This window comes from Haliaeetus albicilla, chromosome 5, assembly GCF_947461875.1.
Source record: "Haliaeetus albicilla chromosome 5, bHalAlb1.1, whole genome shotgun sequence".
NCBI classification, from domain to species: Eukaryota; Metazoa; Chordata; class Aves; order Accipitriformes; family Accipitridae; genus Haliaeetus; species Haliaeetus albicilla.
The window spans coordinates 24,073,652-24,100,345 of NC_091487.1; the positions used below are offsets into that span (position 1 = coordinate 24,073,652).

At 39.2% G+C, this 26,694-nt stretch overlaps 1 protein-coding gene across 37 annotated transcripts in view; it reads right to left on the reverse strand.

Annotated features, from left to right (window-relative positions):
- Nucleotides 1-26,694, reverse strand: part of NRXN3 (neurexin 3) — a 1,027,863-nt gene that overhangs the window by 242,122 nt on the left and 759,047 nt on the right. For all 37 annotated transcript variants that reach the window (XR_011324711.1, XR_011324710.1, XM_069783753.1 and 34 more), the window contains one exon: nucleotides 19,250-19,431. Coding sequence is in view for 35 of the 37 variants with exons in the window: in XM_069783753.1 (XP_069639854.1) it covers nucleotides 19,250-19,431 (182 nt within the window). In the remaining 2 variants the exon portion in view is untranslated. The remainder of the gene's footprint in view (nucleotides 1-19,249; nucleotides 19,432-26,694) is intronic.

Genomic DNA, 26,694 nt, shown 5'->3' on the forward strand with positions numbered 1-26,694 from the left:
CAAAACCAGCAAAGGCACCCCTTTACTCAAGACTGTCCTTCCACATTTTCACTCCAACCTGCATGGACAGCAGGTACTTTGTTCTAGTATGCTTTTTATCTGCTCAGCCATTTGACTGAATATGATTGACCTCACTACAACCCGTGGAGAGTAACAAGATTCAAAAGGAAACCACTGTGACAGGGAAATGGCCCAATTATGCTGAGCCTAGCTTTTTCCCTGGCAAAACAGATTCAAAGCATAACACATCAAGACACAGAAGGAAGCAGGCACCCAGTGATTGCTGTCGAAGGAGGAGAACAAAAAGATGGCAATTATTTTAATCGTCTTCCAAGAGATGGCAATAATGTTTCTTATAATTGCAAAGAGAAGCAGAAATGTCAATAGTTCCAACCAGCCTTTCTTTCTGAATCAGCTCTTGATTTAGGCTATTGAAGCATCAACTATTTCCCATTAAACTATACTTGGGTTAGTCTGCTTTGGTCATACTCAACTTAGATTGAAGTTGAGAGTGATAATTACAGTAAATTCATATCATTTTCCTGGGGTGAATTTGTTTCAATTTGTTGACAGTATTTTCCCACGTATGTTTCCTTATACTTCCCTATTATTGCTACAGTGATGACTGTTGTTGAAGTAGGTTTTTCTGATCTCCAGTCCATGTTTTTTTATCTTTAAACATAACAGAGGTTTATTTATACCAATATAACAAAATATAACAACAGGGTTGTTTTTAAACAAATACAGAAGCAGTCCAATAAGTCTAAATGACAGATGACACAGCAATTACTAGTTCTTTTGTCCTTGTTTTCAATTGCACCTAGGGAGCAACAACCCAGGTTGGCAGTAGACCTTGTATTCCTCTGCCTCTCCTCTGCGTGACTGTGTACTGGATAGGAATAGGGGTCTTCCTGTCTAAAATCTCACAGTTTGAAACTGGCATGGAAGCTAGTCATGCACATTTTGCAGAATACTCAGCAGAAGAATAAAACGTAGCAGTGAGGAAGAATGTAACTCTGTGCAATCTCTGCCTCAGGCTGGACATGGGAGCTTCACTGAAAGATTTGTGCACAATATAAGCTCTTTCATAAAGGATTCCAGGATCAGTAAATATCCTCCCTTCTATCATTTACACAACTGCTGTGGCATTATAGGTGGACCGATCCAAAAAGCTGATATAATACAAGTGTATGTAATGAAGCTGGTACACAATGGTGAATTTTAAACAGCGCTCGTCTCAGTCTCCCAGTACCATGTGTAACCTGTTCTGGAGTCCCCAGCACATCACTTCATATGTTATTTTGACAGTTCAGTGTGTCCCACCCTGAGTGCTTAACCTGAAAATGTAGACATGTTTCAGATGAAACAGTAGGTTAATTACAAAGGCTGAAGCCATTAATGAAGGCTATCAATTATTAATCAGTTGGTCCACTACTCTCTTTTCCCATATCCAGGAGTATTTATAAGCCAGTGACAGGTTTTTAGGGGACATCTCTTAGCAACTATATTACTCTGGTTGTATGATTAGACCCCACAAGCAAAGTAGGAAACCATCAAACACATTTTTAGACAGAAGACTTCTAAGGAAAAATTCAAGGTGATGGAAGACAGAAGATGAAACTACTTCCCACTACCGAAACCTTCCTGACCACTTCATTGCAGTGGGCCGTGGTCTTGCATTTGAGTCACTGAGTGTTGCTGGTAATGAAGCACTGAACCATGAGGCATAGAAGATTTTATGTAGGGTTTGCATTTATTATAAAGAAAAGTTACACCACCACCTGATAAATTTTAAAGTAAATATATCAGTCAAAGCAATATATGCATCCTAAGACATAAAGGACCTGCCAGGTGTTCACCACAGACGGGTATTTTTGAATAATCATAGACCACTTTGAAAGATGTCAGAATATTAGCAGGGAAAATTATGTTCAGAAAAGGAAAGCAGAGCTCCTATTAATTGTTCTCATATATGTGAAATTTATTTCCCTTGCAAAATAAATCCATCATTGAAGAAAAATGTTTAATTAAGAAATATTAATAGAAACATGCCTTTTCAACAATTTATATTAAGATTTTATTACCACATTAAAGATGAAAGCCTACTGAGTTGTGAAATCATTACTTATACGAAGTGGTAAAATCCTCATCACTTGTTAACTGTAGAGTAAGGGAAAAAGACTTGGGAAATGCAACACAGAATCTTTCTTGAGAGGAAATGATGATTACTCTGGTCTTTTCCTATTCCAGCATTCTTCTTTACTGCTAGATGCAGGTTATCTTACAGTTGCCATTTTTCAGAATTTCAAGATGCTTTTCATCTTATTTGGGTTATTGTTTGCAGCATTATAAATAAAGTTTAACTTCTAACTCGATTAATTATAAGTTTGTTTTATATAACAGCACATATTGTAGTAGCCATTTTCCAATAAACTGGTATACGATATTGTCATGAATTGGCAAAAATGACATCATATTCCTCACCTCTGAGGTCACTAAAAAATAATCTAAGCCTACCTAATCAAAAAACCCTATTGAATGGGCATTATTAAGCTTTCTACTTCAGAAAGACTTCTGTTCCTTTTTGCATCAAAAATCTAGAGAACAAACTTTATTTTTAATAATACTCTGCATGTTCTAATCTTCAGCTCTTATTCTCAGGAGACAACTTCCCCTGAGGTGATTCCACTGCTTGATTTTTCAGTGTTGCCTGTAGACCATTGTCCAAGTCAAAGGCTTAGAGAAATTTTACAGAAGATACCCAACCATCATATTAATCTTGTATCTCTTCTTATCCTACATTCCACTTTGAATAAGTTGTTGCTTGCATATACTTTTCTGCTGACCTTTGGCACTGGTTTACACCTCAATTCCTCTTTGTATAAAGTTTCAGGAAGGCCTGGACCATTTTAACTATTAACTTGCACTTCCTTGGTAGATCTTTGAGAAATGTCCATTTCATCCTCATTCCAAATGGACCATACTGTCCCCTAACGCCCATATTTTGAAGACTATAATCCCTTCATCTATACTAATCCATGCTTTTCCATGGTTTGGCACCCCTTCAATGATGCCACGTGTCATGTCAGTGAGCTCCCAAGGTCTAAAGGAATGCCCCAGCACTCCAAATGTGGGGGCAGAAACCGACAATATGTTTGCATACACAGTTCCAGAAAGAGTACACTACGTTCAGAAGCATGGGCTAAAATGATATAGTATGCTTCTTCATGCTGGTCTTATCCATGCTTAGGTAATTGTGTCAGTCAAACATAAAGGACATAAGTAACAGAGAAATCCAACAACAAAAACTAGCAGAGTTGTTAGTGAGATATTATCATTACAAACCTTCAGACCTAATATTGATATCAGGGAAAATTCGCAAAAGAATAGTCTGTTTCTATCAAGAATAATCAGAGCACTTTCAGGAAAGTCAGGCAACGGAGTTGTTTACATCAGTACAATAAAGCACCCTTTTACCTTCAAACAGTAGTCCTTCCATACTTTGAAAATTAATTCCAGGTCCTGTGAGGGTTTCTAGATTCTTTTAAACCACTAAACGAGTGTAGTTATATTCCATGGCTTCATCTAAATTTGCTTAAAATCTAAGAGGCAGTTTGCTGTTCTTCCTTACAACCACACGTTTCCAAGCACGTCATCCATACTCTATTAACAAACAGCTCTGACATGGGAAGGGAGGCAGGATACACACATCATAAGCAGCAGCACAAACCTGGCCAACATGAGTTGCAGTGATGAACCTTTGAAGACTAAATTTACTGTCTTTAAGGCAGACACCTTTAGCTATCTTGAACCATTTCCATCCTCATTTTAAAAAAAGAACTTTTAGATTCAAAGCACTCTTTAGTGTCAAATTTAGCCATGTCATACAGGGCAGGCTCAGGTTTACCAACAAAAGAATCAAAGGAGTTTTACCCTCTCATTTGCACGAAACTGTACTGCTAATGCTTGGTGGTGGCTTGGACCTGGCTGGCAGCCAAAATCCCACCCAGACACTTGCTCACTCTCCTTCTTAGTTTGTTGTCCCTTCTGCTGAAGAGAACCGGAGCAAGAAAGCTCATGGGTCAAGATAAAGACAGGGAGATCATTTACCAATTACCGTTGCAGGCAAAACAGACTCAGCTTGGGGAAATGAATATATTAGCAGTTAATATATATTTATTTATTTACTGATTTGGTTAGCGGGAAACAAAAAGACAAACAATAAAACGTAGGGAAAACACGTCTCCTCTCCCTTTCCCAGACTCAACTTCACTCCTTCACTGCAGACTCCTCTCCTCCCCCCTTGCTATCGCCACAAGTTACACTCAGTCCCCTCAGTGAGGCAGCAAGGGTTGGAGGGGGCCATTATGGTCAGTACACACAGTGGTTTCTCTCTGCTGCTTCTTCCTTCTTAAACTTTCCCTCCGCTCCAGCATGGGCTCTCCACAGGCCCGTTCCTTTGGGAATATCCATCTGCTCCAGCACGCTGCACAGGCTGCAGTGGGATATCTGCTGTGCCATGAAGCACCTCCTCCTTCTCCTCTCACCTTAGTGTTACCTCCACTGTTTGTCACCCTTTCCCCCCCTCCTCCTCTTGACATTTTCTGCCCATTCTTGAATATGCTTTCACAGACACCACTGGCCTGGCTGACGGGCTCAGCTGTGCCCTGTGGTGGGTGCGTTTTGGAGCCAGCTGAGTCTGGCATGGGGCGGCTCCTGGTCTCATCCCACAGAGGCCACCCTGCAGCCACTACCTTGCCATTTACACCCAATACAAGGGTTTACATATATGATACAATACAATCAGACGGCTGCACAGACCCCTCTCTTGCTTCTCCCAGGGACATTTAAACAAGCTGCATTCACATCTCTGGATACACCATATTTGCAGCAGATTAATTTACTTTTGCAGAGATCTGCCCACTTATGCTAGAATTCATAACGCTTCCTGTCATCTCTGGACCTAATTTATACACCCAACAGTGCAGTTTAACAGTGAAAGGGACCACAGGCTCTTTAGTCCAGGCAGTATAAACCAAAAGTCCTGAATTATGCAGGGAGTAATTTTCTTTGTTATTTTAAGCACGTGACAAGAGCAACTATTCTCCCTTTTACTCTTCCGTTTAGCAAAAATATACTTCAAGTGAAGATAGGCAATGCCACTCAGCATCACACTCAATAAAGACAGAAAGCAACAATCCCACCAGCGAGCAGAGCCCTGCAGATGAACTCATCCCAGCCTGTATTTGCCTGGTTTCAGGAACTTATCACCTATTGCAGTAGGCAGGAAGCACAAAGAATTTGTTCTAGTTGCACTACAGTCCAAAACCCACATCATCATTAAAATTTAATGACTTCTTACAAGGCACTGAACAATGCTCAGCAGCAAAAGCTTTGAGCTCTTCAACTTGCTCAAATACATTCCTCAGATCTGGCCTTGCCCAGGTGATAAGAGTGACCTCCCAACCCCTAAACCACTTACTGTATCAGCAGTTCTGGGAAAGGAGCAACGCAACTCATCCTCCCAGGAAAAGGGTGGCTTTTGACACAGGAGTGCAAATGTGAATGGCAAGAAGCTTCTTTAAGAAGCTAAATTAATTTTTTTCTTTGGTGTCCAGGGAACCAGCAACTATCCAGTGACTATCATCAGTGCTGAGCGCCACCTTCATAGGTAGCTCCAAATCAGGAACTTCTTTCAGCAAGCACTGAGGAACATGCATCACAAGCCAAATTCTAGCACAACTCCATGAATACTAATGAAGGGATTGTGCACTCATAAAACCTCTGTGGAAGTAAAAATTTGCCTCAACAGTAACAACCTTGATATATTTAAAAGTCATTTAAAAACTAGAATTTGCCACTTTTGCTCAAGACAATGTTTTATTCAAAGAAGAAATGAGAATCAGGCACCATGCACATCTCACTGTAGCAATATCAAGAAGTCTACTGGATTATCATCACTTTGGTCACAATGATGTGTGTCAGATTAAGACCAGGAGTTACCTGGAGAACAACACTGAAAGGACTATGTGCAATATGTAAATGAAGTGGGCAAAACCTTATATTCCTCCTTTTTGCCTATTTCTACATTTTTAAAGGCAAAATACTCCTTTCCTGTACCTCTGTAAAGCTCTCATTTTCCTAGATATTACTTCTTTTCACAGCCAGTTTTGTAATCTAAGTTTTTCATTAAGGAAATTAAATGAGTCTGCTAACAAATAGCTCTTGTGAGAGGAGGGGGATAGGAGTAGGGCAAGCAGGAAATGCATTGTGCAACTGGATCAAGGGATGTTAAGACATGGCTGAAGTAGATCAATATTGGGTGCAGAGCTTAAAAATTGTGTGCAACAAGGTATTGCCCTCTGTCCCCAAAGAGCAGCAATCATCCTTCAGTGCGGCTGCTCACATTACAAGTGACGTCTTTTCAATTATCTCAAAGGCCAGATTTAACATTCTCTATTCACAAGTTCACAAGCCTATTAATAACCATCTTGGGAATCACTGCAAGGCTCCAGACTACATATCACATGATGTCCTCTGATACAGGTTTTAGAAGCTGAGCCAACATGTCACCTAATGTGTCAAAATGCTTATTTCTAGACTGACAATAGGAAACCAGAGGACAGCCCCTCTCCCTTCTAACCCAGGATTATCATTGAATACCAGCTACCACTGAAAGCTGGAAAAATATGAGTGTTGAGAGAAAAGAATTCCACATACAAAGTCTTGCCGTTATGATGAACACCTCCACACTGGAAGGGAGCTTAAAGCCTTTGGTTGAGAATGCATCCTTTAAAATGATCACACTACTGCTGTAAAAGGATTTTGAAGCAAATGTGGTTGGATGACACCTGTGTGCAGATGCACTGAGCTGGGTCTACACAGCCAACCAAGCTCAGAACCAAGTGTATGGTACAAAGATACCCAATGCAGCTTCCAAAGACCCAACTTGGGTCTACAACAAAGTAGCAATGCTTATCTGGTGCTGCAGCTGAGTGAATAAATCCCCCTGCACATAGCTGAACATTAAGGCGCAGAGGCAGCGAAACCTGCAGGCAGCTGCAACTTGTGGATTTGTATGTTTGAATTTGCATTAGCCCTGGAATATCTTCATGATGTCCCACTGTGCTACACAGCCCAGAAGAGCCTGGGAGGACTGGGGGGAGAGTTGCTGACACAAAGCACAGGCAATACAATTCTCTGCAAATGCAGCTGACAGATAAACGTCAAAACCAGAGAGGAGCTGAAGGACAATATTGGCACAAGACAAATGGAGGTTAAACTGACATATATGAATATGTGTAGATTGGAAAATAAGTTAAACTTTAAAAGCATAGGAAAAAATTGATTTTAGAACAGCATTTCAAGTGAAATAGCAGAAGCAGAAACCCAGAAGGGATGAGGTTGATCTGGTAGAGCCAGAAAAGAGGAAGCGACGGTGCAATTGCCTATGAGGGTAGGGGACTGGACTTGATGACCTAGAGAGTCCCCTCCCTGTCCGGTGTTCCTAAATTAAGATGCACAGCCAGCAACCCTGAAAACCTCATCCGTTTGTGAAGCTCCAAAACTAAACAATGATTTTTCCCATCAGAAAGCAAGCATGTTTGTTACACGGGAAACAAATTCTGATCAGAACACAAACCAATGAAGATTTTAAAATTAGTTTCAGGCAAACCAGTTTTCTAATGTGTAAGACAGTCTGAACCATATATTTTTTTCCTACAGACTCCAATCAAAATGGAGTTCATCTCATTTGAAAAAATTGAGGTAATTAATGGTAACCACTGTAGAAGGACCATATTTAATTGGGATCCCTGCAAATTAAGATTTAATGAAATATAAACGAGAAACCACAACCTCCTTCCCTTCTCCACAGAAACACAGAGGAGAGAAGACAAGAATACAGTGCAAGGGCACAACAGTAAGAACTACATTTCTGCATTAAAAGAAACAGAGAAGACTCACACATATGAGGACATAAGTTCTTCAAAGTAATAAACACAGGAAGAAAATTATCCAGTCTCACAAGCAGAGAGAATCAGTACAGTTAGATGTTAACACATCACAGGAAAATCCTTTCGGTGTAACAGAACAATGGACTAAATTCCTCTTGTAAAACCCTTCCAAAACTGTAAGGGTGCAAAATCAAGTCTTAGCAGTGATTGAATGCAATAGTTCTGTAAAACTGTTATCTGCAGAAAGGTGCTGATAGGCCCACACTCCCTGGGATGTTGAATGCTGTGGTGTATAAACTTACACACTCAACGAGATCAGACTTCCTTCTTGAAATGACCCTTCCTGCCCAACTCTTACACCGCCACCCAGAACACAGCACCCAAAGGGAACCCCTCCCTCTCCTTGACTCGCCCTTAGTTGCATAGCTTAAACACCTTTCAGCACGTCCCAATTTTTTTCCACGTGTTGCACAGCTCATTATGCATGCAATCCAGAGGCTACTATTGAAAGGTTGTATTAACCTCTCTGTTCTGTTGTGGAGATACATTTACTTCAATCTGCAATGCTGCAGCATGTGTTGCCCACCTGAACTATACCAAAAGACCATTGCCCATTCACTGAGGGCCTAGTTTCTCTAAATATATCTGGGATGCAATATAGCGTCTATGAAAGGATAACCTGCAGATAATAAGAATGTTTGTAAAAATTCTTTTAGCAATGCACCCAAAGAGACAGACTAGATCCCTTCCCTTTATACAAGTGGGAAATTCCTGCAAAGTTAGAGGATCTCATTCCTATCGCTAGTTAAAATAGTATACTAGAAGCATGACATGGTTCCCTATAGAACTGATTAATCCCACCATCTCTTTAAGGCTGAGCAGCATCATACAAAAGGGTTTTACAGGATCCAAAACCTGAAATCCTGTATGTGTACTGGCTTTCAGATGAGATTGTCTGAAAATAAAAGAGTAAGAGAGACATGATAAGATAGCAAAGGAAGCCTGAGTCAGTATAAGATACTTTGCTTTGTCATGCTTAATGATTTCTATTACCCAGCTTCCAGAAACTGCACTCCTGACATCAGTAATTGACAAGAATAAAGAATAAGCTAAAACAGGGGCTGTGAAAGTAAATTTGGACAGTCAGAGCTAGTAATATACTTGGTTATCAGGTATAGGCAAAAACATACTCAGCTGATACTTTACACTGGCCCAAATTATACCAGTTATATGAGGCAGTCAGACTCTTTCTGTAGGCTGCAAATTGCTTAAACAAAGCACCAGGAATTTAAGTGTAGCAGAAAAAAAGATACGCCAAGATATTGAGGAGAGCTTTCACACTACATAAACTTTACTTCAACTGGGTTTCAGACTGTGTGTTTGCAGTCTCCCCCATCCCACTTCTTTACATAAGGAGATGGAAGAGGAAAATGCCTGTACCGTGTATTTAACATAAAAGCCTTTCAAACCAGCAGGAAGCCTTCAGTTCAGTCATGCCTTATGTACTGAAAGGTTAACTAATGGGAGAAGCTTATTAGCACAAATAATACCACTTCAGCCTTGATCCCAACAACACACAAGCTAAGCAAGTTGAGGCCCCATCAGCATTTAAATGGAGAGGAAAAAAAAGCAATGACAACAAAAATACCACACACCACCTGCTGCTGTAAAATTGGTCCTTAGATGTAGTGGGCAATAGCAGGAGATGTTGGCAACAGCAGCTTTCCAAGGGCACTACCCTCCTCCAGCTGTTGGTATTGAACCACTCTCTCACGATGGAGAAGCAAGCACTGTGAAGCCTTCTGATTTAAGAAAACATGACCATTCAGAGCCGGCCAGCTCCATTTCTGAGGCAACAGCTCTAGTTACATCATTTAATCTCCAAGGCCTCAATTTTCTCATTCTGTAAGGATGTTCATGTGTACCTTTCAAAGAGATATTGTGATGTATTGCGATTGTACAGCTGTTTTAAAGTTAAATGCATACGTATGTTTTAGGCATTATAATAGCTGTTAAGGCAATGTTTGTGAATAAGAACTGTGCCCCTTTCTTGAAAACTTATGGTCAGAGAAACCTACAAGAACTTGGATGTTAGAGTTCTAGCCAAACTCCAGTTCAGTGGACTTTCTCCTCAAAATTGTCTCTGCAGTGTCCTGGTAGAATAGGAAAAAGCAGTATTGCCTTTTATTCCCCATGTAAAACTCTGCAGGACTAGTCTTTTATGTTCTCTAGAACAGTTGATTTTCATCACAGAGTCAGCTGCATATCAGTGATCAAGGTATCTTTCCCCTGCGCTGAGTTTTGAAATCCTCTAAAATTAAAGTCATAGCACAAATAATGTGTAACATTGTTTGGATTAGATCAAGTTTATATTTCTCTAGTAAGATTCAATAATATGTTCCTGTTTAAGATGTTCTTCCTAGAGGCTTAATAGAGAAACAATTCATTTCGCTGTAGCTGCTGTAGTACCAAACAGTTGTTAACCTGTGATGAGAAGGTTACATCAGATACCAAGCTGGGGTAAATTAAACTGACAATTGCCCTTGTTTAATTGCTTTTGAGTAGTACTCAGTATGTCTGACTGTGCAGTGAGTTATTATCGTACCCTGCTGCTATCCATTAACACAAAGATCAAGAATTTTATTTTACTTTTTTGATGCAACCATAGAGAAGGTGATAAAGGCTTTAATTACAAACAGATTTAATTTAGAATCCATTAGTGCAATTTATCCAAGCATACAGAATTAAGATGGGTTGGTCTGAACAAGTTTGTAAGTTCGTTGCTTCTTGTAAAGGACAAAAATCTATATTGCCAATTGTTAGAGTCTACAAATATGAAAGATTTTAGTCTCTTTCAGAATGAACACTAAAAACCTCACACTTCTCCTTCAGGTTGTGGTTATTTCAAGAAAAGAACTTCACTGAAGATTGTCTGGGTTCCTTTCTTTGATCCAGCCAGAAAAAAAACCACTCTACTTCACTCCTTTGTATTTAATATTTAAAAGAAAAACATTAAGCAGCAAAATCTAAATTTTCTCAGCATCAAAAAAAGTCCCAGTATTTCCTCGTTTACTCGCTCACTGACAAGACTGTCTGACAAAATGTGAAAATCCCATTTATTAGTTCTGAAATACTAAGAGGAAGTACTGCAAAACAGTAAAGGCAATTCAGCTCAAGTTTTACTGAAATTATGATATACAATATAGCCCTAGATTACATATTCTACATAAACATTATAGCCACAAGAGAGAGTAAAATAAATACTAAGCAAAGCACAGTATTTGTTTATACAGTGTACAAGAACAAGCAATAACATAACACTGACTGCCATACAGGGTGTTTGGATAGATACTCTGAGATACTCTGAGATCATTTAACACCAAATAGCAATTCACAGAACCACAACAAATCCTAAGACAAACCTTCACAAATTAAACAAGTTTCAAGCTTCAGTATGTATTTTAAACAGAGGCTACATATTTAGTGATGAATCTCTCTCATAAGCAAGCCCATTAAGACTTTTGCTTCTAATTAGGAGTGTATTTTTTATTTCCGCACTTACACTGAAGTACTAGGGTCTGACTTTGCAAGATGTACAACACTAAAATGGGCAGGTGTGTATTCTGATCATCTTAGCAGAAGTCTGCTTCCTTGATGACAATGCAAAGCTCTCTCTTTTAAATCAGCAAAGGTAGTCTATTTAGTTAGCCATATCTTTAAGGCAGGTTTCACAAAATTACCCACGTAACTTCCCATTGATTGTTCTTCCATCTCCTCCAATTCTTAATTTTCACTCTACGTTGCCCAGCTGAACTCAGGTGTTGTGCAGAGCCAAAGCCCAAAGATTATTTTCAGATTCGTGACTCTAATCAGGCTAACTTGTGGTCCAACTGGCAATTTTACCATTCATGCTAACGTTGCCCTACCAGCTCCTTCTTCCATATCTCTAATCAGCATCACAACCTTCAATAACAACAGCAAAAGCACTAGAGTCTATGCACAAACTGTCACTGAGTGAGGAGTTAATGAATCCCTGTATCAAAGCAGTGAGCTTCCATGCTGCCTGAATGGAGCTAGGGATCTAAAATCCATCATCTTTAGCCACAGGATATCAGCGTGCTATTTCCCACACCGTTGCGTTCAGCTACGTACATTCATTCATACACCTGGTACAGACACTGGCAACAAAGCAAGGACTGAAGCTCAAAAGATCATTGAGATAACTTGATGGGGCATCATGCCAAATTATGCCAGCTATAAACAGGCATGCTGGGGTGAGAAGCTCCTTAACCTTCAAAGGTTTAGTCTCAACTCTGACCACAGAGACTGTTTCCCAAGAGCTAGTAGATAAAAATAGATGGACCATTCCTATGCATAATGTGAACTAGTTCAAACGTATTAAAAATGGATTTTTAACCACCTTTTCAAAATAAAGACAGAAGTAACATGTTTGAAAGCTAGTTTGAAAACTGAAGGTCCATTTTCTTTCACTTACTCCTCCACAGTGAGACAGGGGAGAAAATGAGAAGGGCAAAGGTGAAAAAACTTGTGGATTGAGATAAAGACAGTTTAATAAGTGAAGCAAAGCCTCACTACTTCCCATCAGCAGGCAGATGTTAAGTCACTTCCTGGTAAGCAGGGCCTCAACAAACATAACTGCTACTAGGAAAGACACAGGCCATAACTACCAGCATCCCCTTTTCCTCTTTCTTTCCCTGCGTTTTTATTGCTGAGCACAACATCTTATGGTATGGAATGTCCCTTTGGTCAATTTGGGTTAGCTGTCCCAGCTGTGTTCCCTTCCAAATTCTGGTGCACACTCAGTCTACTCAATGATTTCTGAATTTATTAAGGTTTGTCTTTTAACTTAATGTCCAGAGAAGTCAGAATTCTGGGCAGTCTTCTGTCCTCTTGCAAACAAGTTCAAGTAATCTAAAAATTCACCAGTCATTAACTAGAAATTACTCTTCTGTCTAAGGAAAAGTAGTATCTGACTGTATGCCTGCTGTTAATCTGCTTCAATATTGATTAACACAGATGCACTGAAATCATCTTCTTGTGACCAACATAAAGAAATGGAGGCCAATTAAGATGCAAGCCTCAGCTGAAGATTACTGCCATCCTAAGCAAAAAGGGAGACCTAACTTACACCAATTAACATATATAATTATAGAAAGGAGGTAAACACTTGTGATGTGCTCTGTGAGATCCTCAGAACCCATTTGCAATGCAATAGCTCAATGTTTGTTAGAGAGACTCCTGTTACCCATTGTTGCTAGGGGACAGTACTACCACCTCAATCTTTGTGGTACCAGCACTCTCTCTGGCCCACGCAGCTAAGCAGAAACCTACTCCATTGCACACAGCGGAGGTTCTGCTGTGGAGGCAGGATACTTTTTAAGGTACTGCAGTGCATGTATGTATATGTCACATCTTAGATGAGGACTAGCTTTCCAATCCCCAGTTACCTTAAATAACATGCAACCTGAGTTAGGTTAAAGGCATCCATAACTATTTAATTGTAACTTGAAGAATTGACAAACCACAGCTACAAATTATTATGAGAGATATATATCTGAAGAAATGAAAGAGACACTCTGCTGAATCTTCATACATTAACATTAAATCAGAACAGTTCTCCCACACCCTCATCCAGCTCATATGCCATCTTGCCTGCATGGTTTCAAGTCTTCATGTGTATGTTAATCCTCAGGTTGCACCTATTAAAGACAGCATATTCAGAAGCCTCTGCTAAAGAGCTTATCCCCAACAGAAAGCTACATTCAGATAGTTTTTGTATGTTAATAATTACAGGACACCTGCAGACAGGACACCTACACTCCCTCAGGTAGGTTGCCAGATTTTGTCTTGGTGCAAAATGTCTTTAGACAGTCTGTTCTTTTAGATCTTCTAAGGATTCAGACAATATCATCTTTTGCTTGAAAGCTCATCCTAATTCCTTCCCCTTACCAGTAGGCAGTCTAGTCACTCTCATTCATTAGTTGTTCACTTCCTCAGCTAAATGCGTTACACAAAATATTGTGTCCTATACCCAGCCAGTCAATACATAATTTCTTGCTTCGACAAAGAAGCCTCTGCCTCACTTCACCTTTTGGTGATTCACTGGCATGCTTCAGTACAAAACATCTTCCACTGAATATATATTCCATACCAATTTGTAGGGGCTCATAATGTGTACAAACATAATTAGGTGAAATGTACACAGTTCATTATCATTTCTTGAATGAAATGAGACACATGACGGGCATTAAACACTTTGAAACTGATAATTGCTTATGAGATACTCATACTTAACCACTTCTGGTATACTCCAAGAACTGTATCTATACTGGTTTAAAGCCTGAGAAGGCAAGAATAGCACTGTTCTGAATGCATATCAATGCAAACAAGATCAAGATATGGTGGACTGAAATGATTTGTAGTCACAGATATTAAACTCAAACAAACAAAGAGTTCTATATAAGAATAAAAAAGGTCTAACATGGTAAAACACATGCTTTAAGAGAAAACTGTAACTGTAAAGACAGTAAATGCAGCTAAAAAAAAGCAAAACACAAGGTAGGAGACCAAAGCAGATAACCCACTTTTTTCATGGTTTACAGCCTCTGCAAAATAAAAGTCTAGTCTTAAGGAAACCCTCTTATTTCTACTTTTCTGGGTATAAAAATATAACCCTTTTAATGCCCACTCTGAATTTGGCCTAAGAAAGGCTGAAATATTTTGCATCAAGGTGATGTTGGTTATAGAAAAGTAAAACACAAACTGCTGTTGTATTTTACCTCCATTTATTATCTGAGTCTAGCCCTTAAGATACTCAGTTTCATCATACACCCTCTGTGGTTATCCTTCTCCTGATTCCAATTCTTCTGCTGCTTCTATGTCTGCTCAGATGACAGAGCACTGCAGTTTTGGAGGGAGTCTCTAGGTCACTTTGCACAGAGGAGCCACAATTGTCTCTACAACCAGAAAACCCAAACACAGACTTTGGCCAATCACAGTGTAACTGAACAAATTTGGCCAAATATACACGTACATTTTCTTCCACTTCTACTCACCCTCATTTAGCAATGCCATCTCTAACTCAGGGAAGACTTACTTTTTCTTATACTATTGCTTAAGAATCAGAATGTTCTACATCGGTTCCTGTAGCCTTCAGTTGCAGCCTGGTACTAAGTGATGGATCCCCATTAACTTGAGTCTACTTAAGCAAAACTCCCAAAATCACTAACATTTTTGCCTAAACGTACAGTTTACTTTTTACAAGCAATTCAGAAACTGGACCAGTCTCACAACACCATTCTGAACAGCTAAAGGTGAGATGACAGTTTACAATACACATCAAAATGAAAGACTGCAGAATAAACCAGCAGTGCATGTGGATGGGTGATTTCTCTCTCTTCATAGTCATCACAAGAATGATAACCATCACCACCTGCAACTGTCTTCCTCTCCCCATTTGATCTCTATGAAGATTTTTGCATGTTGTAAATCACAAAAATGTGTGGCAGTATAAGCTGAATGTACATACAGAAACATTCAACCACAACTCATACATGTAGTCTTTTAAGCATCCATCGTGGAAGGCAATTTTCTGGTACAGGTTTGGACTTGGTGTTTTGGAAGAATTGTCATAAAAAAAAATTCATAAGGAGGGATTTGATGCTATAACACCACTCTCATTCCATGTGCTACAGTCTGTTCACACAAATACTTTGTGCTTCATATACAACATTGATCTGGATGGTATGCCATCCATTTTCACAGGCCCGCCTGTTTATACTTCATTGTAAATCAGGAGAGAAAATAAGTTTCAGAGGCTGTAATTTTTTGACATATAAAAACAGATGCCTTAGTCAATAAATTTCCACAATATCTGAAAGACTCATAATTAAAAAATGGATCCAAACAACCATAAATTAAACAAGCAAATATGTAACTTGTTAACAAGGTATCTTTTTTTGACTTTAAATTTTACAAATAGAAAGAGATTATAATGAACACTTCAGAACGTACATGATATTCAAAAAGCAGGCAAACTATTAAAAAGCCTCCTTTAGCAGAGTACAAGCCACTTTTACAATCCTTAAAATAGTATCAGATCTTGATTAAACCATAGCCTATACTATGACTTTTGGATTAAATTTTAGGTTAGCGATGCACATTAGAAAGCAATGATCACCAGGTGGCTTTTGTCACCTGTTATCACCAACAAGACACCCAGAGAAATGTGAGGAGGTCAGAATCCAGTAAATAGCATCCAAAATAAAGTCTGTGACTGGAATATCCAGAAGGGCCCCAGAAGAAGAGGCGTCCCAAATATTAATCCAGGAAAATCCCTGTCACTTTCATTATTATTATTAAATGTAATTGCTCCTGAAAAAGTCAAGATGCTAAATATACATAAAATAAGTTACATCAACATTGATCTTCCCTGTTTTAATACCTATTTTTCCCCTTTCTCCTACGATTTGCTTTATAGTTTAAGTATTTGTGTTTTCAAAACTTTATTTTATTATCAATTTTATCTGCTTTCATAGCTCTGATCTACAAATTTATGTCTCCCGTATTTCTATTATAATTTGATCCATGCCACCTTGTTTCTCTTCATACTTGAAAATGGCCTAATGGAAGGATGAGGTTTTGAAGAAAGGAAGACTGACAGAGTCTTTGAACATGACAGCAAAGAGCATGTAGTAGTTTTCAGTCAGTTACAAAAGATCTTGATCTCATGGAAAGCTTGCATGCATTTTGCTAAGCAAGAGGTCCTATATGGTCTTGCATTTTAGAGTGTAATTTCAAGATGCACCTTTCATTTCAGATTTTGACTTTTTCCAAAATAGTCCTGATGTAAGCTCACTTCTGTGACTTTGAACCATAAACCAGACATAACACAGTCTTACAGACATTCAACAAGACGATAACACTTTAAAAGTTTCTCTTCAACTTTTCTATTGTGTATAACAGCATGAGTCTCTGACTACGTTCTTTATTTCAACATTCAGGTAGAGTCAGTGTTATATATGATGAACAGTAATGTCATACCCAGAAGAGCACAGTAGCACGCCTTTGCTCCTCATGAATGACTGGCAAATCCTCCTAATCCATCCTGACCACAAAAGAACAAGAGAAATTAAAGCTGAACTAGTTCTATATTTGGTGCTAGTGAACATCTTCAGGGATAAAATTGGCCAAACTACACAGGAAGCAGTCAACAGAACTTTTAGCATTAATATCAACCACAAGTAGTAGCTTTGATTTAGATATCTAAAATAATCTGAAACTAGCATCATGCCATTCGGAGTAGTTTGAACAAAATATATTGGGAGGAAGCAGAAAAACTTTCATTCCTTTCCTTTCTAAAACTGACTGGAAAGAGAAAGTAATGATTTTTTTTTTTTTTTTTTTAATGTTTACACCTCAGGTTCAATTTGTTTGATCTGTTTCAATCTATCCAGCAAAATCAGTTATAATGTTAAAAAAAAAAAAATATAAAAATCACTCACTAAAAAGTTCAGTTGGACTCATTTTTAAAAGTAAAGTTGACAATATTCAAGACCAAGATATAGAGAAAAACTATTTGCCTTTATTATTAATGCTGAAAAACTTCCTTGTGCAAGTTCTTATCTTAATGAAGGATTAAAATTTCCTTTTTGGTACTTGTGTCTGTTTCCCCTCTTCCTTCCACCAACTACCACAAAGACGACCCTGACTTCCATTTTCTCTGTAACATCCCTCTAGGCAGCCAAGAGCAACAAGATCCCATCTTAGACTTCTTTTTCTAAGACTGAACAAATTCATATCTCTGCACCTCTCCTCACATGCCAGGCATACTGTTCTCCAGTTAACACATGTTGTATTACAAAGTCTGAAGAACATATATTCTCTTGCTCAAACATAATCAAACCACTTTTGCCTACCGCAAGTTACTGAATTCCAACCCGTCTTCTGGGGTTCTTCTTGTTTTGTTTTTAAGAAAGCAAGAAAAATTATTTTTCTTAAAAAAATGCTAGGATTTGATCTCACTTTCATTCCAGCACAAAACACAAATTAAATATTTGGATACATCAGAAAAAGAGAGAAACCAGAATTGGTGACAGTCTGATGGCTCAAGGCCATATTCTAACCCATTCAAACAAATCTGATTTTTACAATAAAATTAAAAATAAAACCACTCAAAATGCTGGCAATGCTACTAGCCCTGACCCTTGTTTCGGAACCACCCTGCAACATACCCAGTGCTTCAACATGATTCTGAACATGGCAAACTCCAGCAGCAGATTAAGACCCTCAGTCATTCACATTAGGTCTGTTTTGGCCCCTGGCATTCCTCCTGTTTACTTATATCTTCAAGTTTCCGTGAAATGTCAACAGCTCCCCAGCTCATTCAAAACCTGCAAATGGCCCATTCCCTTCCCACTATGAATTAATGCTTAAAACATTGGAAATAATCTGAGCATTGAGTAACATGACCAGCTTCTACCTCTGGTAGCCAAACTTCTTGGCTACTTTGTTTGCAAAGGAAGACAAAGCAAATAACCTCTTCTCCTCCCAAAGCATCATATAAAATAAAAAACTTCAAAAGTTTCCAGTTCTAGTGTTCTCATTTTCTCAATTTGACTCTCCCTAAAACCACCTTCACTCAAATTTCCCTATAATACTTGCTCTCACAAAAAAGTCCATTTTCTTCTTGCAAAGCCATGTTGTGCTAATAACATCAAATTCTTATTCTTTTGAACTATCCCACTACAGCAAGCATCAGTTATATCAGTTTGAGGATCTGTTCAGTTCTCACTTAACTATCTCAGTGAGGAAAATAAACCAAAAAACTCCCAACCTATCACTCCATTTCATTCTTTGCCTTCTGAGAATAATAATAGTCTCCACCATAAATTCAGCTGGATTCAGGACTGTGCATATGCCACAGTAGATTAACACTGCCACAAAATATTTCTACAATTTTTTAATAAATCCTACTGCTATTGAATCTCATAAGGCTTTTTTTGGTTTGTTTTGTTTGTTTGTTTGTTTGTTTGGGGGGGGGTGGTCCCCCCCTCCCCTTCTTCTGGCACCAAGACTTGGGTCCCTGTGCATCCCACTCAGTAATTCTACAAAACCCTAAAGAACTACCTAAGGCAGGTCAATTTGATGACTGTTGAAGATAGAGAAAATGCAGAGTACGACACATGCTATTTTAGAGTAATAGTTTTCTTCAAGTGCATATTCAGTTAACAGAAACCCAGGTCTGGCATAGACATGGGCCTATCTATACTCACTATGTGCAGCTGCAGAAAATCACCAAGCCCAGGGGCACTGTCAATCCGAACAAGAATGCCATCCTTCACTGTTGTGCTGAAGCCCACAGCAAGACGGTCTGTCCTTGTGCTTGGTCTGTCATTAGCTGGCCAGGTGTACAGGATGAGACCTCCACTCTTCCCAAATATATATGTGGCACCAGCTGCAAAACACAAGATCAAAGAAAAAAGTATTAGTTACCCATTTCATTTATTTATTTGCCAACTCTGGTAATAAACGCTATGACTCCTGAGAGGAAAAATATAAGCAAGCGTATGCTTTCATTAAAGGGGTGAAATTAATGCCTTTTGCGGGCCAGGGTACTGATAGCACACAAAGAAGGCTCCAGAAAAATTGAGTAGATGATGGAAATATATTTCCAGACTCAACCAGGTAACAGAAGAGGACAACATGTACTAAAATCCTTCTATTTTGTGGCAAATGACACTGTGAGCAGTCTTTGATATTGGAATTGATTCCATATGTGTTATAAGACAAGCATGAAATGGTGCTTTAGACTGCCCTCTCCAACTTGCACATGTTTCTTCCTTCTAAAAAATGGGAAGTTTTCCTTCATAGAGCAATGGCTCTGGAGTGCTAGACACTTTTTCTGATGGAAGGAGATATGAAGGTGAAACATCTTTTTTATCAGACAAAACGTACCTGTTCCTTCACCATTAGCCTTGCACCATTAGACTCGGTAACAGACAGTGCAATTTCCTCCGTATGGAAAGTTCATCCTTCAAATGAGCACGGACTCAAGACTCACAAACACTTCCAGAGAGTAATCTAAATGTGCATGTAAGTTATTCAAAACATCCTCATCTTCCTACACACATCACAGCAGGGGAACTACAAACAAACAAGCAAGCTTCCTCTTAAGGTATAAATCACTCAGGAAATTTCTTCTGTATACAACCTGATTAAGTACGTTTTATTAGTTCCTAAATAAAGACAAGCAGCATTTAAGGTAAAGATAAGCAAAGAGCTTATCAAGAACGAATGATTTGATAAGTGCTAATATCCAAGACAATGCCAGATAGGACACTGCTGTTGGGGGAAAAAACAACAAGCCACAGCTGTTTCAGAAGCATGGGATTCAAAGGGAATATCTGGCAGCTCTCCTCGAGGCTGGACTTGTCTTCAGCTGAAGACTATTCACGCATAGTGAGAGACTATCCTTTTCTCAAAACTTCCAAAGATTTTTGGATATCTAGTCCACATATTTCCAGCCCTGTTTGTCTTTACAGTGAGCCTGGGAATCTGTTCCTTGACCTTGTTTTTAAGGACAACACCAAACCTCTCCAAAGCTGAACACTGTCCTCCCACATTCACGAGGACCTTCTGAGCTGAGCAAGACAGACACGCAAGTGAGGAATTATTGTCACAGAAGAGGAAGCTGAGAAGCGGAAGCGTTTGGAGTTCACATTCTGACTTGTACTCAACAATCTGGGTTAGGAGCAGGATTTTATAACTCAGCAGTTATAAAATCAGCCCCTGAGCTTCTTGGAAAATACAGCTAAAATTGCTGTCCTAGACCCAAATCTACAGGCAAGCCAGGAACAACACTGCCCAATGCTTCAGCCACATACTGCACCTCATTTTCTGAGCACTATCACAACAGGTCACAAGCTACAGAATAGTAAGCAAAAAACCCCAGATCCCATTACTGCATCAGGGATGAAATATCTGTAGAAAGTACAGGCAGTTACTGGGTACATTTTCTAATCTGAGTGAAACCACAACTGATGGTCTTTTTTTTTCCTTTTTCCTCCATGTACCAACCAGCAACATGTACCAAGCAACTCTGAACAGAGTAAATGTAGTTAGATACAGAAACAGGTAGGATCATATATGAGTAACTTCTACACTTGCCTACAAAGCTACAGCTCCACTAAAGCTCTTTATGACCCAAATTCCAAATAAATACCACACATTAGTAGAAATAATTGATACACTTCACCCTCACTTAAGAGGCTTCCTCTAGACATCTCAGCACACATTACCAAAACAGACATCAAAAACTCAGGCACACAGAAAGGAAATGATTTGTGAACAGCCGACTCAATGACAGAGTGAAAATGAATCCATGTTTCTTTCCTGCCAGGTCTGTGCATACCCACCACAACATACCCTCAGTAAATTTAAACAAATGTGGCTGAAATCAGGGTTAGATAGGAAATTTCACTCATAATTCTGAATTAACAGAAGAGAACATTGGCATTCTGGAACCGTGCACATATATAATTTCAGTTTCATAAAGATTAATTTTACAGACTGAACTCTATCTTCTTATTCAGCTTTGAACTCAAGATGGAGGGTGCACGACTATTGCAAAATATGTAGAAAGGGGTTTTGTTTGTCTGTTTAAATGCATCCCCAACTGTATCGGTAACCTCTTGGTTAGAGAGATAGTTGGAAACAACTGGGTAGTGAATTATCTGTCTTCCCCCCATACACATGTATACCAACAGCCCACTATAAACTACATTACAAGTATTCTCCTTCAGTTTATTCTAAAAGTTGTGGGTATTTTCATTACAGACTAAAACAAGGCATAGCAACGTGTTAAGCAAAACAAGATTAGTTTACTCATTGTTGATAGCTTCATAGATTAAAATCCACTTTCCAAAATTATTCTCACTTGAATTGCAAGTTCTCCTCCTTTTCTTTGTACTGGTTATCAGGTCCTTCAGCAGCAAAGACAAGCTTGGAAGAGAGTTCTTCACTATTTATGAAGACAGGTGATTTCTTTGCCTCTCTAAGAGCCATTTGGCTGCAGGTAGAGCACGTCAGTGCTCCTGTGAGCATCAATTAGAACCAAGTATGTCTTCATAGGCCTGTCATGTGACTTAACTGCTTAACAGAGCTCATTTTCTCCTCACAGAACATAGATTTTGCTTCTAGGCCTAACCTGAAGATATCCAGTACTTTGGGTTTGTGCACAAAGATCATTCAGAGGTAACAACCAGAACAGCACTGCCAAACTAATCTGTTAACAGAAGCCTAGTGGCCAGCAGTTGTTTCCTTATTGTCCAGGTCAGAATTATCTGCATAATGACAGATGGGCCACTTCCTTTACGTGTGTGTAGCTGAATACACAGCAATGGGTACATCAATGTCCCTTCCCTTTCCCACCTTTTTGAGGGTACACAGGATACCCATTGACTTGTTTGGAAAGGGATGACATACTAACATCGTGCCAGTACCACTTTTTCCCCAAAATTATGAACAAAATAGCCACTCCAGCCTAAAAACACAAGGTGCAAATGTCAAGTAAAAGTGGAAGAGGAAAGATAACAAGAGTTGCTAGCACATTGCGATCACACTAAAAAAAAAGAAAAAAAAAAAAAAGAACAAACAACAAAAAACCCCAAAGCGTAACACAAACACACTTGACTTAAATGCTTCTATTTGACTGCAGCAACCAGGAGTTTATGGAATTTGAAATTCCAAGAGAACTGAATAAGACAAACAGTAGCATTACAACCCTGTACTTCAGAAAAGGAGATTTCAGCTTCACCAGAACTTGACAAGGCCTTGTCTACCTGGTTGGCCTTGCTTTAAGTTGGTGTGAGTGAGCTGGTTGGATTAGTCTACCCCCAGTGGTCCCTTCTGATCTTAAATTGATAACTATCCTTTCTTCGCGGTGTTGCAGGGAATTTAGAGTAATTAAATGAAGAACTTGGTTTAAAAAAAAAGCTGATGAAATGAAAGTCTGTTCAGCTTGAGATCTTCTCATTGCACCTAAGCTTTGTTACAGACCTCTCTATTACACAAAAGCACATTTTTTTCCCAAGACACTTTCTATTCAAGACAGAAAATGGATAATACACTGTTAATGAGCAGCCACTTGATATTTAGTTTTTCCTCATTGTTCAAGGTTTATGTACTGCCTTTAATAAATACAACACCAACTGTGCCCTGAAAATAGAAAAGTCTGAGGGACTGCTTAATTCCATTGTATTTATTGTTACAGTGTTTCACCACTTCAACTATTTAACACTAACTTCAACCTATACTGTGCAAAAAAAGAAGAAAAAAAATAAAATCAAAGATATGAGTGTAAAAATTTATTTTCCCAGTCAGCTATGAGAAATCCCACTTCTCACAGAGCCCTGGGCCAGATTTACTGTACTGACATGTGAGAAAAAATGGGAACAGAATATGTTCAGCTACTCTACTGGGATGCTGTATGCAAAATTTGGTCAGCATTAGGAGCTCAGAGAAGAAATATTTGGTGAGTGAACACTCCCTACAGATTTAAGCTACTAGGATGCCATTACATGTTTAGCATACACAAAGCTTATACACTCATAAACGTACAGTTTGGCAGAGTGGCAGTTGACTTCTCCCAGAAATGACATAACTTGTAACTATAACTTATAACTTTGACGTTTAGAGATCTAAACATCAGAGAGATGGATATATTGCAACACACACGACAATGCCGTTATTTAAAGTCTGCACATCTAGCTTTGGCAAATTATGTATTTGCTAGCTATATTCATGGACAGAGCTGTTAAGATCATTCAGTTTCAGTCAAAACAAAATAGTTTGAAGGAAACACTCCTTACAGAAAATTCCTAACAGAAAAGTTATAAGCAATGTTATAAGCCACAGCAAATAAAGCCTCCTAGTGAGTTGTGCTAAGAAACATATAGTTGAAGTTGGCACCACCACCTATAATTTTAAATCAGTTATCACCGTTTCCTCATCATCGCCCAAAGACATCAAAAACCTATCTTAAGGAAGAGTATCCTTCAATCAACACAGTACAACTGCAGCAGGCTGTATCCTGCCTAAAACTAATCCTGTAAAGCAGTAGAAAACAAGTCTGTCACATCTGCACAAGATATGAATTCCTTTGTGCCTTGGGGATCCTGTGAATCTCCCCACATTAAATATTCTATTGCAAATTCTCTATTTGCATCTACTAAGCCATCAAGAGCCTGTTTTGCCTCAGCTACAACACAGTACACACACTCGTTTCCCTGTGGCCAGGAAAATGCAATATTTGGCAGGTATTATAGCAATGTTTATACATTGAAGGGTTAACTGCAGCAACCGTGCACTGGGATGTAAGTATGAGTTTAACATACTACAAATGCTATAGTTCAGATTTTTACAACTAAAAAGTACCTTTAGGATTAAAATTATGAGGTACCCAGACCAATTTAAAAGCTACAATAATTACCTGAGTTAACACCAAAATTTATGACCAGAATCCTGCATCCCTTTGTGACAACACTGTCGTGGGCAAAACAATCTCAACTGGGATAATCTCACTTAATTGGTTTTATTGACAATTAACATAAACTTTTAATTACTGATTCAGGCATTGGGAAACAAAGGCAACACACAATTAAACAAACACTTAGGGAAAGTTCCTTTCCTTCCCCTTCCCTAAGCTCAACTGCAGTCCACCAGCTTTCCTCCCCCTTCCTAATCTCCCCTCCCTCTGGGCCGTAGTGAGACAACAGGCGGTGCAGGAGGTCAAGGTCAGTGCATGGAGGTTTCTTTCCACCATTCCTTGATTCCTACTTACTTTCTGTGCTCCAGGATGGGTTATCCATGAACTGCAGCTCCTCTCAGGGGTGTTCCTGCTCCTGCATGGGTCTCCCACAGGCCCCCATCCCTCAGGGGTGTCCCAGCTCTGGCACAGGTCACTGACAGGCCCAGTTCCTTTGAGAGCATCCCTGCTTTGGGCTGCCCCTCAGAGGCGTGCTTCATCCAACACAGAGTACCTCCTTTCAAAAGAGTGCATCTCCAGCATGTCCCCAGCAATGTCCCCTTCCACGTGCTTCTCCCTCAGCCTTCTTCCATGTCCCCTCCTCCTTCTCCTTTGGTGACACCTCCCTTCGTGCATCCTCCCGTGAGCCCTCCCGTGCCACCTCCTGTGTCTCCTGCCCCCAGTAGCTATTGCCTTTTCTTAAATGTGTCCAAGCAGCAGCACCATGTGCTCCTCTGACAGGTTGAAGTTCTGGCATGTGCTAGGTTGTTTTCATCCATGCCAGAGCTGGCTGTAACCGCACAGGGTGGGTCACAGCCTCCTCCAACACTCGGTGCTTTCCAGCCCCCTGCCGCTCACGGCCCAATAAAACATAAATACACTGATTGTGGTGATAATTCGCAAAAAACCATGAGGTATGTAAACTTAATGATAACAACTTCCCACCTAAAATAACATGCAAGACAAGGCATATGCCTCTCCCTCAATTATTATGTCTTTAATCTCTTGCATAGAATTCTTAAAAGTATAGTTATTTTACTTCTCAACATTTTTGTAAAAGGACTAGAAACTTATCTTTACATTCCTCAGGGGAGAAATGGAAGACACACAATTTTTAAAGTCAAAGACTTGTAAGTATACATACAAAAGAACCCTACTGCATTTTCCTTACCCGTTGCTTGTTTTTCTTGGACTTTCCTCGCCACCTCCCATTTTGTGCCTATTTTATGGTCCTGCTGTATTTTCTGCTTAGTCCAGTAGTTCTGATGAGTCTCTTGGGGTATTTCATATGCTGGTGTAAAGGTCCTACCACGTTTATTAATAATCATAACCTTCTGCTCTCTAACAAGAAGCTATCAGTTCAACTACAGGAAAATTTGTGATGATGGCATTTTGCTCTTCTTTCTTGGCAGAAAACTGAAATTTAGGTTATTTTCAAGAAGTAATGTTGTTAAAGGATGGAATCAGTAACATGCTGTACATGACCACAGGTTACATGAGTAAAACAAGACCCAGTTCACATCACAAAGGAAACCTTGGTAGCACCTTTAAGTAGCAGCCCTTTATTCATCAGCCCTTTAAAGGGGTAATTAAATAATAGAGACCTGATAGTTTACGCAGACATTCAAAAATTCCCACAAAGTCTCAATAAGAAAAGGTGGAAGGTTTGACAAACTCACAGAAATAAGAAAAATTAAGTAATGGTGACCCTTATCTCATTGTACCTGGACTAGGCAGTTCATTTACTATTTCCTTCACCAGAAAAGGCACTAGTAAAGGAATGCAGGTTAGAATACTGGCATGAAAGCAAGTGAGAAGAGATCGGGCATACATCTGCAGAAACTCAGTAAGGAGATGAAATTTGCTGCAGCAGGAACCATCATTATTTGGTCACGTAATGAAAAAGCAGTTCCCAAAAACATGGTATATAGAGAGCTATTCTGCCCTAGCAAGCGGAGATCAACAAAGCAACAAGGAAGAGCAGCTAAGACCAATTTCTGTTCTAATAGAAAACTCTGATAAAACAGATTGGAGATTTTGCCTGAAATCTGATCGGATTAATCTAATCGCTGCCACCAAAATTAAGGTCTCTCCATATGTTCACAACTTAAGGTAAATTGCATATTTGACAACTCAGTTTCCAGTCTGAACAACAGTGGCACAGCTCTTCAGGCCTGAACTTGGTCCGACAGT